General features: G+C 38.7%; 1 protein-coding gene across 5 annotated transcripts in view; it reads left to right on the forward strand.

Annotated features, from left to right (window-relative positions):
• Window positions 1-13,922, forward strand: part of LOC306968147 (LIM and senescent cell antigen-like-containing domain protein 1) — a 36,372-nt gene extending 22,450 nt beyond the window's left edge. For 4 of the 5 annotated variants that reach the window (XM_079563458.1, XM_079563459.1, XM_079563457.1 and 1 more), the window contains exons 2-11: window positions 2,679-2,838; window positions 4,487-4,553; window positions 6,184-6,304; window positions 6,387-6,536; window positions 7,374-7,524; window positions 9,008-9,100; window positions 9,935-9,983; window positions 11,063-11,138; window positions 11,354-11,558; window positions 13,213-13,315. In XM_079563458.1, coding sequence (XP_079419584.1) covers window positions 2,679-2,838; window positions 4,487-4,553; window positions 6,184-6,304; window positions 6,387-6,536; window positions 7,374-7,524; window positions 9,008-9,100; window positions 9,935-9,983; window positions 11,063-11,138; window positions 11,354-11,507 — 1,021 coding nt within the window. In that variant the 3' untranslated portion in view covers window positions 11,508-11,558; window positions 13,213-13,315. Of the gene's footprint in view, window positions 1-2,678; window positions 2,839-4,486; window positions 4,554-6,183; window positions 6,305-6,386; window positions 6,537-7,373; window positions 7,525-9,007; window positions 9,101-9,934; window positions 9,984-11,062; window positions 11,139-11,353; window positions 11,559-13,205 lie in introns of all 5 variants that reach the window. The other variant, XM_079563456.1, reaches the window with a different exon arrangement.
• Window positions 13,923-15,272: the final 1,350 nt, after the last annotated feature.

Below are 15,272 nucleotides of genomic sequence, written 5' to 3' on the forward strand. Positions count from 1 at the left end.
ACATGTGGCATATCGGGCTTTTCTGTTCTTGCCCCCGGCTCCAACAGTTTGCCGAGTGTCTCCTCCTGCTCTTTACCCCCTTTACCCCAGAGTTTTGTCTGGTCAGAGGGTCAGGCAGTAAGTGGTATTGTTTAACAGGGCTGCACACTATTGACGAAACGATATTATTGCTAAATTTTACCAAACCATTTCAACGCGACATGTTCCGATCAAATATACACAAATAGCAAGTTTTTCAGCTAGCATAAGTCATCAAAAAACACAAAATAAGCATCAAAACAAGGGTCAAATTGAAATATATTAGGAAATGTGTTCACTGGAGGTTCTTGAGTCATCTTCTGTACTCTGTGGTTGAAGTCTCGAGACTATATTAGGAAATGTTTCACTAGAACTGAACGTTTGCACATTTTTAACTTCTGTTCATTTTTTGTTTTTGGTTTGCAAAAAATGTGTCGATCTCAGCCAGAAGAAGACTTTAGTGATGTTGCGATGTATTGCGGCTTCTTGCATATGCAGCATGCACAAGGGGAAAAGGTTGGGAACCACTTGCCTACAGCACATACTGTTATTGTTTAGTCACTCCAATGTTGCGTGAGCTTTATGAAAATGTATGAAACATGAAGTATAAGGTCCTCCTGTGTTCGCTAACTCAAGCAAGCTATACATACATAAGCCGACCAATTCTGAGCCACTTTTGTTGTCAGCATACTGGCCTGGTTTAGATTCGCTTTAGACCTGGCTGAATCTCTGCTAAGTGATGGAGACTGGACAGATGGCATCTCTCACTGGAGCCCACAGTCCGGTGATATGTGTCTGCGTTACCGAGACACGGAGGTATTTTGACCTTTGAACAGAAGACAAGATGGCTCCAGCGTTTTATCTCTCCTTTCCCGCTTTTTTTCCCCAGCACATTTCCTCCAGTCGGTTTCGTGTTTATTTGTGTAATTTTCGGTGAATTTGAAATGACTTGCATGTGTTTTAATTCATGGGAAGATGCTGATATCAAAAGCAAAGTCCTGCATAATAATATTTAATTGAGCTGAGCTTGTATTGTTAACTCATGGCTCGAGAAAGATTGGAAAAGATTGAGTATGGATTGTTGATACAGCTGGACTAATTTTTCAAAACAAAGAGTCTTACATCGGTATAGCTTTTTCTGAAGACTTGTTTATTACATTTTGAGGTAGCTCTTGATCAAACTGGAGGTTGCATTGACACATTTAATAAAACCGTGATGATCATTCCCATACTTTTTTAGTTGAATAGTGTTTTGTTCAGATAAAAAACTGTCGGTTTAAATGAATGTAAGTTTTCTCTCTGCTCCTGCACCTCCATGACCCTCCACACCCAAACCACCCAGAGCCAGATAAAACATGAGAGACTTTGTAACGGGCCGGCAACATTTTCCTTCCAGGTCTTAGATTAATCTTTCAGATGTTTTGAGAAGATGAGAAACTTTTTTTCAATAAGATTTGGGAATTATTGGCCCTAGGTGTGTCCTGGTGTGACCTCGGCATCCATTCACTTTACAAGTCGTCCCAGAGGTCACTACCACAGACCTGTATGTAGTTTAAAATGTATCAAACATCCATTGACTATTGAGCTATACTTTTAACTCAGAGGGGAACAAACTAAGACCTGGGATCAGTCATGAGTTTTATTGGACCAGACGGCAAAGGGTGAAAGGAGTGGAAGAGCTGGAAGAACTTGCTGGGACTTGAAAGAAACCCCTCCGTACATATCACACCGTGGTTCATGTGGGTCCCCCTGGTCATTTTTAGGGTTGGGTAACGTTAAACAATACCAGATACTAGAAATTGGAAAAAAATATGGAAAATTTGGGAAGAAACCTGAAAAAAATTGGTTAAGAATGGAGGGGGAAAGTGTTTTTTCTGTCCTTTTGTAGTTGAAGGAAGTTTCTTGGTTGTTTCACCTCAAATAAATGTTACAAATGCAAAAGAAATTAAGTGGAAAGAAAAGGATTAAAGGCACAATGCGTAACATTTCGGTCTATACTGTTGCCATCAATACAAAACATGCTCCTAATGACCAGCTCAACACAGAAAATGCTGTTACTACAGTGGGTAATCAAAGAATAGATTTGGATGAGGACCTAACCTATTTAAATCTCAAATCCTGCTGCCTTTAGTCACATCTCCATGGAGACGAGCTGGAGACGTACCCGCTCCTGTTGAAGTTACAGTCATGACTTATGAGAGCTGAGCTGCTCATGGCAAAGGCTCATGTTTGTTTGTACATTTATGAGGTATTTTTCAATGATGAAAATATCTGTCATAATATAAATGCTTGTATTTCAATTTTACTTACTGGGTAAAATTCTACGTGGCTTTCAATTAACATTATTATTCTGTTTCATGGTTCTATTCTATATGACAAGGATTTTAGTGTAGGTATCGGAAAAAAGGTATCGGTATCGAAAACCAAGTATCGTCAAAGGGTGTCACTTTATTTTACAGTATCTTGATACATTGTATTATTCCATTGTGTATCTAACCCACATTGTTACAGAGCACATTACATTGTACTAAATTCAGTACAATGTGTCAAGGGTATTGTAAAATAAAGTCAAAGTCAAAGTACCGGTATAAACATTATTTTAATGGTACCCAGACCTGGTCATTTTATTGAAGGATTTCTCTTGTGCTTTTTCTTGGCAGTAACATGGCCAACGCTCTGGCCAATGCCATCTGCGAGCGCTGTAAGAGCGGCTTCGCTCCGGCCGAGAAGATCGTCAACAGTAACGGGGAGCTGTACCACGAGCAGTGCTTTGTGTGCGCCCAGTGTTTCCAGCAGTTTCCAGAGGGACTTTTCTACGAGGTACGTGCAGTAAACACACAGTCACATTCTGCCATGTATGAAAATCCACCTGTCAAACACTGGATGGTCCGGTTGCTCGGGTGTTGCTCCCCTCTGGCAGCTGGTCCCGACACAGGAAAGAAAAAAAGAAGAACCTCCATTCCTTTTTAATACACATCATTAAGATTAATCTTGTTATCATGAGCATCAATCAGTCTATTAATACAATATATTCAAGCATTTATTCATTTTTGCTTGAATGAGTGTGTTATGTATCATTAATGCACGTTGATACAAAGTAAAGCTATATGGGTTGTGATGATGATGATGAATAACAGTAATACTAACATGGTAACAAATCAGGCACAAGAAACAAAAATTAAACACTTGTGATAAAGTGTAACATGCTGTGAATGTTGACTTAATATAATGTATTGTTGCATTTGTTGTAAATATGTAACCAACTTAACTTAAAGGGGCTAGATGCAAGTTAGCCATTTTATACTCACTACTGCCACCTCAGGTCATATGTGTAACTGCACCTTCTATATTGAGCTCGTGCATGACGGCACTTCAGACCCCGAATCAACAGCTTTTTGAGTGACAGTGCAGGATTTTAGAGGCAGTTGTGGTGAACAGGTCTGAGCTCATTCTACACAGTAGGACATGGCTGGAACATGTAGGGGGAGGAAAATACATAATTTTAACATTTTTAAACTCTGTTCAGTCCCTTTAAGGTAAAAAAAAAAGTTACTTAGTTCTTCTTTAAACTCTTAATATATTTTTTTCTCAAAAATACTATGGAGACAATGAATGGGCAGGACTGGTTGTACTATATACAGTCTAACAAGAGGAGCATTCAGTATGAACCTTAGACAGCTTGATTTTAACATTTTTAAACTCTGTATAGTCCCTTTAATTGTTTAGTAAGACAATAAGAACTAAACTAAAGAACTAAATTGTTATTGTTGCAATCACATTAATATTTAAGTATATGAATAGGGGGTGGGAGTCAATAAGCTTGTCTTCTTCCCACTCCTTTTCAAGCTAGAATGTTATTTATTTATTTTTATTTTATTACATTTTTTCCTTGCTTTTGTGTCTGTGTTGTGTAGCTCGAAATAAAATATTCAATCAATCAAATCACTCCCCATAAATACTATATGACGCTGCAGTACAACATTTCCAAATTGCTTGTTATTACAGAAAAGATCAAGAACTTGGATGTTTATGTTTTTGCTGAATAATACATATTTTGGCCCTAATTTTGATAAAGAAAAAGGTTAAGTTGGCAGCTTTATTTACATTTCACTACAGTTATTTGGTGAGATTCCAGATTTAGAAAAGGCTTTAACTGCGAGTCTGCTGACAGGGCTCTGGGATGACTTTCCAACCACAGATTTATTTCGACTGCCCAAGCAACTGGTTCAGTGTCCATTGACATCCCCTGAACACAAAAGGCTTTCGTGTCTTATTGAGTTCTGCCAGGGCCAAATCCAGTTCGCCGTTTGTTCACAAGGCTAAGGCTCTCTCCCACGAGCTCTCGGGACCCGCAGTCAATTTTTAGCTTCAAACATTTCTACTCTGCTCTTGTTCATCAATATTAACGACAAAACTGCTAGAGGTGTTTTGTTGTGAATAATTTATGATGATGATATTGTATTTGCAGTTTGAAGGAAGAAAATACTGCGAACATGACTTCCAGATGCTCTTTGCGCCCTGCTGTCATCAGTGTGGTGAGTATACGGGGTAGTTATCCGTGGGTATCTGTATTTGTTGACAGTTAAAAATACTAATACAAAAAATGCTCTCTTTATACCATTAACAAATATAGATAAATATAGAGGTTTGTGTAAGGATCTGGAATAATGGGCTAAATTAACCTCTTACCGAGTGCATTTTCTCCAGGTCGCCTTTACCCAAAAACCTGAAAGCATCGATTGGAGAGCAACAGTGTAATGCCTCATTTGAAAGCTAAGGCCGACAACAGTGATGGTAACTTTTTTGCCACGTTGTTTCTGGCATGTTTTTTGGCGCTCTTTTGATGCTTCTTTTTACACTTTTAGATTTGGGTAAAGCCAAACTGGAGAAAATGTGCTTGGTTCAGGTGGAGGTTAAGAGGTTAAAGGGAGAAAAGTTTTTTTCAGTGCAGTAGTTTGTTGTGTTCCTGGGAAAGACGCTTCAGTCTCTTTGCCTCCTGTGTCTGTGTCTGAGTGGGTGAACTGTGCCTTGATGATAAAGTGCTTGGAACGCCCAGTGGACAAGCGCAATATACATTTTTCACTAATTATATTTAAATATCCTTCCCCAAACCGTCAGGAACTGTGAAAATACTCCACCTTTAAAAAAGATGAATAACATGTTGACCTGTGTCTGCCCTTGTATTTGACTTCTGTTACTGTAACTGTAACTCATGTACTATGTCTATATGTGAGTGTTTTCTCTTCTGTAAATATCTTTTACCTTCCTATGGACAACAGATGCAATTTAGCTATTATGTAGGGCTGTCAAACTTAAAGCTTTAACTCACGATTCATTGAAAACATAATTAGTGCATTAATCTTGAATTAATTGCAAATGAATCGCATCATATATGTTTTGACCAAACACACTCCAAACACACCAAAGCACTTGTATCAACTACACATTATAAGCCAGGGATCTCCAATCTTTTTACATGTGGAGGTACTTTCATGTATCAAAAGCGATAGAGAGCTACTTATGCATCAAAGAGACTTGTCTAATGATGCTATTTCAATGAAAATTACTTAATTTTTTTCCTCATACTCTACTTTATGAACCGAACAGTTTGCAGATTCTGCTCAAAATGTTCAGCAGCAGAAAAAATGTGACTTATCAAGCATGTGCAGAAATTATGAAAGCCTTGGACGAGCGACCAAGAAAGAACAGGAGAGATCCCGGTTATGAGCTGTTCCCATAAAATTATGAAACTGTGAATATTTGGTTTATTAAATGAGAGAAACGTGACCAAAAAAACCCACAAAACATCCACAAAAAACTTAATTAAAAAAGCAACAAAATCATGACAAAAACTTGATCAGAAAGTGAAAAAAAACTTGAAAAAAGAAAGAGGAGTTACATTGGCCTAGAGGCTGTAAGCTCTAGTCAAGAAGCCTTTAGATTTGGGAAACGCTGAACTGGAGAAAATACTTAAGAGGTCAAGAGGTTAATGTGCGCTGTCCTAATTCAAATAAATTAATAGATAAATTTAATTAAATAAAACAAACCACCAGAATCTTACATGAGCTCAGCAGTTTTTTCTTGCCCTAATTGAAAGTAGTCAGCAGACAAAATTATAATTAGTTTATCATGAAATAATAACTTATATCATGGTTATTTTCTCAGGGGAGTTCATTATTGGCCGAGTGATCAAAGCCATGAACAACAGCTGGCACCCGGACTGTTTCTGCTGCGACATCTGCCAGGCCGTGCTCGCTGACGTGGGGTTTGTCAAAAATGCTGGCAGGTCAGTCCCGGGGAAACATCAGACATCCAATTATTCTTTTGCAACTTTTGTCTGAGATTTCTTGTGCTTTCCTCCCCCTCAGGCACCTGTGTCGTCCGTGCCACAACCGGGAGAAAGCTCGGGGCCTGGGGAAATACATCTGTCAGAAGTGCCACGCCATTATCGATGAGCGACCGCTGCTTTTTAAGAACGACCCGTACCACCCGGACCACTTCAACTGCTCCAACTGCGGGTGAATCTGACATTTTCCCTGACTAAAAACATTGCATCGTTTGCATAATGATATTCACTGTCTAAGGTTTAAACTGAATGCTCTTCTTGTTGGACTGTATATAGTACAACCAGTCCTGCCCATTCAACTTGTTTACCTTCATAAATCCTTTTCGTAGTCCTTCTGGGGGCAATACAAGTGTTGATGGGATGATTAGAAGGTCTTTCATCTCCCCCTGGTGTCTCTGGCCAGAAAACAACAATTGCAAATTTCCTGAATCCAGGTCGGAGGCCCCAATGCACACTAATGGAATCACGAAGAAGCAGCTAACAGGCGAACGGGCAAAGCTAACTGCGAGCTAGCGCCACTTAAACAGTATTTACAGCCAAGTTGAGTGAAAAAAAATGATCTCCATTGTGTAACTGGATGTACAATATCCCTCTCCCCCTTTGTCTTTTCTGTCAGCGTAGTATTCACAGTATTTCACAGACAATTAATGAGTAAAACAAACGCAACATGCTATGACACCTGCAGTGGCGCTTATGGCCTCTAGGGGCATGTGTTACTTAGTTCTGTTTTAAAAAGAATGATCGATGGAATCAGCTATGTGGGAACTCAGGACCATTAAACGCACACTTTAAAATATATTCTCCAAAAGTAGTATTTTCCTTCCTTTTTCCTCGGCCTTTAAACTCTTTGATATTTGAATTTATCTTGAAAATGAATGGGATTTTTAATTGAAATCCCAGTCAAAATATTATGGAGGATGTTTACTTTGAAAGCCGTCATACAGTACATATACAGTATATAGTACGAATGTTTGACTTGTCCTTATTTATATGTCATGTGTCTGTGCAGTAAGGAGCTGACTGCTGATGCCCGCGAGCTGAAGGGGGAGCTGTACTGTCTGCCCTGTCACGATAAAATGGGCGTCCCGATCTGTGGAGCCTGCAGGAGGCCCATCGAGGGCCGCGTGGTCAACGCCATGGGCAAACAGTGGCATGTGGAGGTAGGAACGTAGAAAAATTCTGTACAGGAGGCGAAGTTGAAAAGCTGATTTTTTTTTAAATACTTTTTTATCAAGGTGACAAACAGGTCTTTTCAAGATTTTGGTGAGAAAAAGAGACATACTGTACGTTAAACAGGGTTCCCGCAGAGAATTATAAAGCATTAAATTGGATTAAAACTAGCAACTTGCTCAACATGTTTTAGTGTCTAAGTTAATGAAAACTGCCCAAATTCTGATCTGAAACGTTCAGTTGCAGTTTTGGCTGAAAGTGTCACCATTGTTCAGCTGAATTTGCCCATTTTATCTAATTCTCTTTCCTTGGTTTCGATGAAATGTTTCTTAATCTTAAGAAATTAAATAAGCCCAGTTTTCCCCCCGGTATTTGTATTATTAAAATACAGTATTTGGGCATTAAAATAATAATAATAATAATAATAATAATAATAAATTTTATTTATATTGCACTTTACATTTCAGCGAAACCTCAAAGTGCTTATAATGCCTTATAAATGGCATTATAAGGAATTAAACTTGACTTGCTTCTTCCTTTATAAACCATAGTTAAAGACCCTTTACCTGATTTATTTTGGTGTACAAACAGAAAAGTAAGACAGTCCTTCTTACTTATATGTTTAGATGGTTAGTTGTGGTTCAAACTCATTCTTAACTTTCCAAATGCATTTTCAATATTAGAAAATTCTTCATAGTGATAAGCACAGTTCACGACTTTCAGTTATCAATACTACCACGGTAATGGAAACTACAAGAATCAGCAAAATTTAAAAGCAGATTTAGGGCCTTTAATTTGTTATTTTGACAGATTATAGTTTACAAACCCCGCATTTAACGTAAAATACTTTTTTTTTTAGAATACAAAGATGAATTCAAAATGTAATACCTTGGTTTGTGTGTGCTGAATCCACATGTGTTTCATTATATAGACCTGTACTTAGCAAAATACATCTCCTGTAAGTCAATGAGCGTTTGTTTCTTCTTTCTATTGACCACTTCTTTCTTCATAGCTTCTTTCTGATTCTTGTTCTCTGTTGCTTTTACCCTCCATATCTCCTTTTTCCTATGTTCTACTTTTTCCTTCACATCTGTGCTGTCCCGTCCCTCCTGTCCCTCCTTCCTCTGTGCTCAGCATCATGTGTGCACTATTTGCGAGCGGCCGTTTCAGGGACACCCGTTTTATGAACGAGGTGGCCGCGCCTATTGTGAGAAACACTTTGATATGGTGAGGACAACCGGAAGTGGTCTTGATCTGCTGCATCGTGGCTTCTGCCCCAATACCTGCCCGGCCTCCCTGAGTATGTGGGTCACACTAATACTTAGACGTTAATCTGGAAATTGAACTCAACATTTGCACCATGTTTTATACCAGGTGCCAGAATGTGACTCATATTGTCTAATGCAGGTGGTTTGCTGGCTGTGCTGATCTTAAGTGCTTGGCTTTGGGCGCTTGTTCTTGTTTGTTTTGCAGCATTTTGTGTGTGCTAAGTGTGAGAAACCTTTCCTGGGACACCGTCACTATGAGCGCAAAGGACTGGCCTACTGTGAGACCCACTACAACCAGGTAACAAGCTCAAAAAGAGTCGCAACAAGGTGATCTGGGGGTAAAAAAAAAAAGAATATACATGTTTAGTTCACTGGTAAATGTTTAAAAATGTTATTGAATGAGTGTAACTGCTACACATTTACAATACATTTGTCTGAAAGGTAAGTTCAGAGTATAATGTATGACAATGACCATGATTTCCTAGCTTACTTTGTGTAAATCTTAAGAGAATGCGTGTTTATGGGGGGTATTCTATATAGATCAGGGGTATCCAAAGTGCAGCCCGGGGGCCAAATGCGGCCCTCAGACCAATTTTTGGTGGCCCTCTGCCTTCTTGCTGAATCGGGACACATCATCAGAGATAGTCCTTTTTATTATTAATGTAATAATTCTACACAATTCTAACCTAACAACTAACCTTTTACTGTGAGACAGAGCTTGCATGAAGGTTTTGAGCATAAATAAAGGTGTGGGGCGCAATTTAAACCTCTGCTAGTCAAAGGTTTTGCGGCACTAACCACCGATCTATGGCCCTTCACCCTGTGTACGCTTCAGTATGCGGCCCCCCATGGAAAAAGTTTGGACACCCCTGATATAGATGCTCTGAATGGCTGTTGTTGAGGGAATAATATACTGTATGTTATGTCTCCACCTAGTGCTCAAATCTTGTAAAATCAGTGTAAAGTGTAAGTTATCAGAGACTTGCACATTTGCATGGCTTCTGTGCATGTTATGAGTATTTTATGGCTGATGAAGAATATAATTTGTTTGATTCAATTGATTATTTGATATGTAATTAAGGTTATCTTGCTATGTCTTACCCCATTCATTTTTTTTTCTTGTCGCTGTCAGCTGTTTGGAGATGTTTGCTATCACTGCAACCGTGTAATTGAAGGAGATGGTGAGAACTTTTATTTGAATACATTTTCTTAAAACACATGAATCCACCTCCACCTCTCTCACAGGGAGGTTAAAATGTTAGCTAAAGAAAAACGTTGGTTTGAAAGGGGAGTACAAGAAGCAATTTTTGTGAAGAGACAAAATTCCCCCCATGAACAGAAAGAGAGGTCTGAGATTTCATAGGCTGAGATCAATAGGCAGGTTACCATGCGAGCGATCGCTGTTATTATTGACTTCCGCAATTTTCGCCGGATGTTTTGGTGAATGGTAGGCAACAGCTGATGCATCCAGACCTCTAACACGGTTTTATACAATGATAGATCTGTTACAGCGCAAGAGAAGATTTGCCCTGTTTATGAACATTGTCTTTAGCCGATCATAGGATTCTTTTTTAAAACATAGAATGCCTACCACGGCCCCCTGGATGTGACGACATCGCGATCGCTCGTATTGATTCAGGCAGTGATCAGCTGGGAGGAGGGTCATTCAGGCCGAAACTCAGGTGTGAGTTGGGTCATTAGGGACTTAGAACTACATAGACTTCGAACTGCAAAGGTGTTTACTCACAGATGAGAGTAGTGTAGCCGTTTAATAGAGGGGAGGGACTTTGCCAAGCTAAACTTCTCCCAGTGGTCTATATCTAGTCTGCTCATCTTTAGTGTCGCTGACAAAGCCTTTTGGATGAGAGACGAAACGTTCTACACTTCAACTACAGAATACAGAAGATGGCTCAAGAACATTCATTGAACTCAATAACATTTTAACAGACTCAATAGTGATTCTATGCTTTTTCTGTTCATGTTAAAATAAATGTTTTCTGGGAAAGGTTTGCGACTCACTGAAAACGGTTCCACGACCCACTTTTGGGTCCCGATTCCAAAACTATTACTGTTACTATATTATACTATTGGAACCTTACTATTGACATTGAACTTTACAGAAATATTTCTTCACTCACTGTTGGCTAGAAATAGTCTACAATACAACCACTAGATGTCACCGTAGATCTACATACTGATTTTTTCTGCCAGTAAATCCTGTTTAATCACAGCATTTGCGTTGTTTTTCTTTGACATTCAGTGGTGTCTGCCCTGAACAAGGCCTGGTGTGTGAACTGCTTTGCCTGCTCCACCTGCAACACCAAGCTCACTCTCAAGTAAGTAAACATAAGAGACACGATCAGACAGGTGATATATTAGCGCACACACCTGATCGAGTATATTAAGCTCAGAAACTTGCTGATTTCATCCTCTACTTTGAGCTCACTGCTGTTCCTGCCCTCTGCTCTGTTCTGTCGCGCTTGTTTATCATTTTTCTCTGCCTGTTTCTGTCTGGTTTTCCTTGTCTCTCTGCTCTCCCTGCTCTTGTCAGGGATAAGTTTGTGGAGGTGGATCTTAAGCCGGTTTGCAAACACTGCTACGAGCGGCTGCCAGACGACATGAGGCGGCGACTGGCCAAGCGCGAGCGTGACGCCAAAGAGGCAAAAGACAAGAAGAAGAAACCGTTGATACCGATGTGTTTGTGAACTGCTCTTTCTTTCTTCCTCACTGCTGCTGCTGCTCTTTGGTCAGTCCCTGTCACCTCTACCTTTCTGATTCTATCTGTGCTGTAAATATTTCACATACAGTTCTTTGGTGTAACATATATTTTCTTTCAATAGGAGAAAATGTACTGTATATTACAATCTTGAATCCTTCCATCCTGATTCCAACCAGTTTATGTTTTTGAGGTCTGATAAGGTGTCATACATAAGGCAGTGTGGCTTGGCAAATGTGAAGGACAATTTTCCAAACAGACTGAAAGATTGTAGACACGTTCCTTTTTAAGCACCATTTGCAAACCTCTGGCCGTATAAAAGATAAAAGATTTAAATTCTTAATTGTTACGACAACGGTTCTCATACTTCATCACTTTGGACCCAGAACCTAAACATCATAACAGTTACAGTTCTTTCAGACGTGCTACCTTTACTTTGTGATTATAATTTTACACAATATCTCATACATTTGATTCATATTTTCAAAGCAACAAGTTTGTTACACAGTTGGAATGCTCGTCTCACTCTTACAGTGGGTTAACATCGTGATTAAAACTTGGCGACCTAACTTCTTAATGCTTCAGCGAGTGCAGATTAGCCATTTACTCTGGTAACCTCCGCAGTACAAACAGGAAATGCAGATTAGCGCTGGGCTACAGGGAAATCTCTGTAAGAAAATGAGGGCTTTGTGTGATTTCCCCCCTCCCCTTTCATTTCTGAGTCTGTCTGGCTTCAGAGGGAAAAGCCTTAATCGCTTCCGACTGCTTTCCAGTCGCAGCTCTGCTGCAACACGTGCATTTGTTCTATTGACAATCATACAGTGGCTCAGAAAGATCTTTTTTAATTATTCAATTTGATTACACCTCAGTCTCATACAAAAATCCCATGTATTTTTTCAGTGCTTCTCAAGCAGCGCTACTGCTACTCATGGTACTCAGCAGCTCTAGTTTTATTTCAAGTTGTACCAATTTTTTTTTTCATTTTTTGGTGAGTCATTATTTAGAACTCATTTAAGGGATGATTTATTCCTATTTTAGACCTAGCTTACCCAATTTAGGCCCTGTATAGTCACATGCATCACTGATCATAATTATCTAACATACTTGAAAGTTTTAGTTGTTGTCCCTGGTGTCTTAAGATTGAGAAAACCTGCCCCACATTAAAACTTTAAAAATACAGAAATGTTTTTGAGAAGAAAGAAAAAAAGATAAGCCAGACGGTAGATCTAAGAATAGGGTTTGGGAAATTCCACAGTTACCATGGAAATCCGCCATCTTTGCAGCAGTTAGCATACATTTCCAATAAATAACATTAGCTAAAAACAGCATAAAAAGTGAAGGAAAAAAGCCGTGGAACAACTCTTATTAGCTGCTGAGTGACTGCTGGTAAATACATCTAACACACTGTGGTCTCCAAGTGTTTTAATGTGAACAATAACTCCAGTATTTTAACTTTTAAAATCTCCATTAGTTTACAATTGCTGCGAATCCCATAATGCTTAGCGGTATGACATCACATTCCTGAACTCTACACCCACTGTGTGTATATGGAAATAGAAAAAAACAAAAACATAAAGAAATTCCTTAAAATACCAAAATAAATCTTGATAATATTAAATCAGTGTTCGGGTTCAGCATTTTTAACATTGTCCTGTATGTTAACATCCGTGTGGTCTGTTTTTTGCAGGAACAAGTTTGTGGAGTTTGACATGAAGCCAGTCTGTAAGAAGTGCTACGAGAAATTCCCTCTGGAGCTCAAGAAAAGGCTGAAGAAGTTGTCTGAAACTGTTGCACGAAAATAGAAAGTAAATCAATCAATCAAAGCCAAAGATGTGCGTCTAGATCATCATATCATTTGCATGATATTTAAATGCTTAAAAAAAGGTCACACATTTCACTCGCAAAGTAGGAACGAGCTTTTTTCTGTCATATTAACCTGTGCCTTTGACTTTACACTTTCTTCACAAGCTTGCCTTATTTCACAATTGTAGTATTTATTAAGTCAAAATAGTCATGTATTTCAATGAGAAGATGGACAGTAAAAAATGTTTTATTTCATATGGCTGAAAAGCATTGATATAGTATTTTATGTTGTGTATATATTCTCTTATTTACTTTACTACAACAGCTCGTCATGTGTGTATTATTGGAGCATGTTTTATGTAATATCCTGCTTGTTTAGTTTCACATATTGGCATCCTCCTAGTGTAATTGCCGAGGCTAGTTACAACAAAGACAAAACTCCTGTCAAATTCATCTTTATTCTAAATATGACTTGGGCAATCATGCTAGGAGACGTACATATTTTTGACAACATATCCTGTCAAATGTTACAATAATGAACTCACTTGTACATAAAGAAACACATGCCTTTTGTCTCTGCAACACCTCAAAGTATTTATGCAAAAATATCGACACCAAACTTCACTTAAATAAAGTTACTTACATAACTTAATTGCTGCAAGGTTTTGCCTTTCATTCATTTTATGGTAAGCTCTAGAATCAGAATCAGAATAGTCATTGTTGTCATTGTCATTGTTTGAGAACAGGTTCACACACTAGGATTTTTCTCGCTACAATCGTGCAACATAAAACGTATAACGCAGAATTTAGATGTATTTATTTGAATGGGACAGCATGTATTAATGAACAGCATGAGCTATAAATACACTTGGATTTAGCTCAAGGTTAGTTTCCATCCAGGGTCCCATGGGATAGGGGCAGCAGGTACACAGAGACATACAGTACATGTCACAAGAAATACATAACATAGATGAAACGTCACAAAGGACAAAACAAAACGTACAAGTCAGAAAAAACAATCAAAACAGTTACAGAAGAATTACAATGCAGTAAATACACAAAACAACATAACACAGTGTACAGGGGAGAGTCGTATACTTGAGGTAGGTGAGGTAGGATAATGTTTTAAGTGCTTTGTTCTAATTTAGTACAGGATGCTACACTCTTAAGGTGTCTAACGCAAGTCCTAGTGATGACCACTCTGGTTACCAAGTAGCCATTGCTTAAGTTGTTCCTTAAATGAAACAAAGGTGGCGCTGTCCCTGACCGCTATGGGCAGTGCATTCCAGTTTGTGCATCCCTTGACAGAGGGAACGTTCTGTGCAAAGGTGCAGTTCCTGAACTGGACCTCACAATCCCCCCTCATTGTGGATCTCGTGCTGGTGTCACAGATTATAGTTTTAATAAATTCCTCTAAGGGTCAGGTAATGCTACACTAGACCAGTGGTTCCCAAACTGGGGGGCGCCTGAGATTGCAAGAGCTTTGCCTGGTCAGAGGGTCAGGTCATAAATTATATTTGAGCAAAATAAATGGCCTAAAATCATCAAATATGATTACAGCACGCGAGACGGCTCGACTACAGCATGTGCAGGGGGGCTTCAAGGAAAAAAGGTTATGGTTAAGATTTTCAAAATTTAGGAAGCCTTATTTGTTTAGAAGATAAAAAAAATAGACTATAAAAAATTTAAAACTATAAGGCTATAAGGGCATACATAAAGAAGATAAAACATTAATAATAAAGTCAAATATGATAAAGACGACAACAATGATTAATATACTGTATCTCAAACAGTTTGGCTCAAATAAATACGAAATGGCAATATGTGAACATCTGTAATTCTTAAAATTTGTCTTGTGTGTTATAGAATAAGTAACACACAGTGGATTAAAATGTCCAGTGTGTGTATAAACACTGAAAGCAGTCCACTCCTAGCAGCCTTAAGGTACAGT

Source organism: Gobius niger, assembly GCF_951799975.1.
Source record: "Gobius niger genome assembly, chromosome: 9".
In the NCBI taxonomy this organism is placed as follows: Eukaryota; Metazoa; Chordata; class Actinopteri; order Gobiiformes; family Gobiidae; genus Gobius; species Gobius niger.